This window comes from Myzus persicae, unplaced genomic scaffold (genome assembly GCF_001856785.1).
Source record: "Myzus persicae strain clone G006 unplaced genomic scaffold, MPER_G0061.0, whole genome shotgun sequence".
NCBI lineage: Eukaryota > Metazoa > Arthropoda > Insecta > Hemiptera > Aphididae > Myzus > Myzus persicae.
In genome coordinates this window covers 17,003-18,549 of record NW_019100972.1, presented here as the reverse complement: position 1 = coordinate 18,549, position 1,547 = coordinate 17,003, and the positions used below count along the sequence as shown (strand labels likewise).

Below are 1,547 nucleotides of genomic sequence, written 5' to 3'. Positions count from 1 at the left end.
AAATAAGTACACCGTAGCGTTCTTTTCGATTCACAACATTTTTAACGGGTTTTCCATTCGAATTTTTTTTTTTTTGAACGAGTGCAGTTCGATCACTACCTGCTTTTTACATGAGTGCAGTTCGACCATTACCTTTTTTCAATCCAAGTGCAATTCGACCAATCATTTGTAGGTAATAAGTGCAATTCGACTATCCCGCTTTATTGTTACCTGTTTAGTTAGGCGATCTAGGACAAATGGCCGTGGCCGTTTGGACGTGGGGAAAATTGGACGTAAAAAAAAAAAAAAATTATAAATCAATAAATAAAATGAATAAGTTATTTACATTTATTATAAAATTCATTCACCGCAAAATATTACAAAATACAAAATATTTAAATATTGGTACAAATTATTTATTCATTATTTATTTGTTATAATACGTCCATAGTTATTCATATTAATATATATTATCGTACGTTAAAATATTAAAAAATGAATATTTTATATTAATGTAGAGAAATATTTTGAGCGATCCCACGTAAAAATGATATTTTAGTTCTAGTTTTATAACATAGAACAAGTCTTAAAATACGTTTATCTGCATCAATAAATTTCTTTAATTTTTTGAGGGGGCTCTTACCTACTTCAAGTTGGCTGTAAAATACATCTCGCCCAGCTTGTACTCTTCGTAAGCAGTTGATGAAAGACCAGAAACTAGAATGTTGAACTCCCATTTCGACATTTAGTCGCATATTAGCTGCTTCGGCATGGTTGTTAGTCCTATCTTGACCATTCAAAACTCGTAGGTGTAAATTCCAGATGTGTGGTGGGAATAATGCTGGCCGACGACCTCTTCCGTTTCTATTAACCCTTCCAACATAATTGTCCTCAAACCAGTCAAGTAAAGATTGTAAGCATTCTGGTGAATCATCTCCCAATTGTTGTATAGTGGCATCTAGGTCTTCGATTGGAACAAATGAAAGAGCTACGACCATTTTTATAAATAATGAAAAATCAACATCGTTTTTATACCTTGAAGCAAAACCCGTTTCGTTAATTTTTTATGTAAGTTTTTTGTTAGATGATACAAACAACCGTGAATTTCAGCATCGGGGTATTTTTTTTTTATGGTATTAATTACTGATAATTCAAAATCACATGACTCGAATCTTGGATTTAAACCGGGTTTTAATAAATTTAACATATCAAATAATTTATCGTATGTTTTTTCTTGTTTATTCGGTAACAGTGCATAAATTAATGGATGTGCACTATTTAGTGCTTTCGCCAGAATAACGTAAACTTTTAAGTTTACAATTTTCAAAAATTGTTGGTGCTACTTTAAATGCTCCATCGCAATACCATACTTTTGAAAAATGTAATATTTCTAAACTTCTAGGCCTTCCAAAAATTAAAATTCTACTTTCACTAGGTCCGCTATCGTCTAATAAATAATTTTCCAATATACCTTCGGACGGTGAGTAAACTTTGTAGGTATCTGGTATCTCTAGTGACATCAAATCATTCGGTGCATTTGGTGCTGCGTGTATTTCATTTCGTTTTCT

At 31.9% G+C, this 1,547-nt stretch overlaps 1 protein-coding gene across 1 annotated transcript; it reads right to left on the bottom strand.

Moving 5' to 3' along the window:
- Positions 1–488: 488 nt before the first annotated feature.
- On the bottom strand, positions 489–1,037 carry LOC111027092 (the record flags this gene model as incomplete). Its single annotated transcript, XM_022305317.1, has 1 exon — positions 489–1,037. A coding segment is annotated over one exon (549 nt), but the record flags the coding sequence as incomplete, so codon positions are not given.
- Between the last annotated feature and the right edge of the window lie 510 nt (positions 1,038–1,547).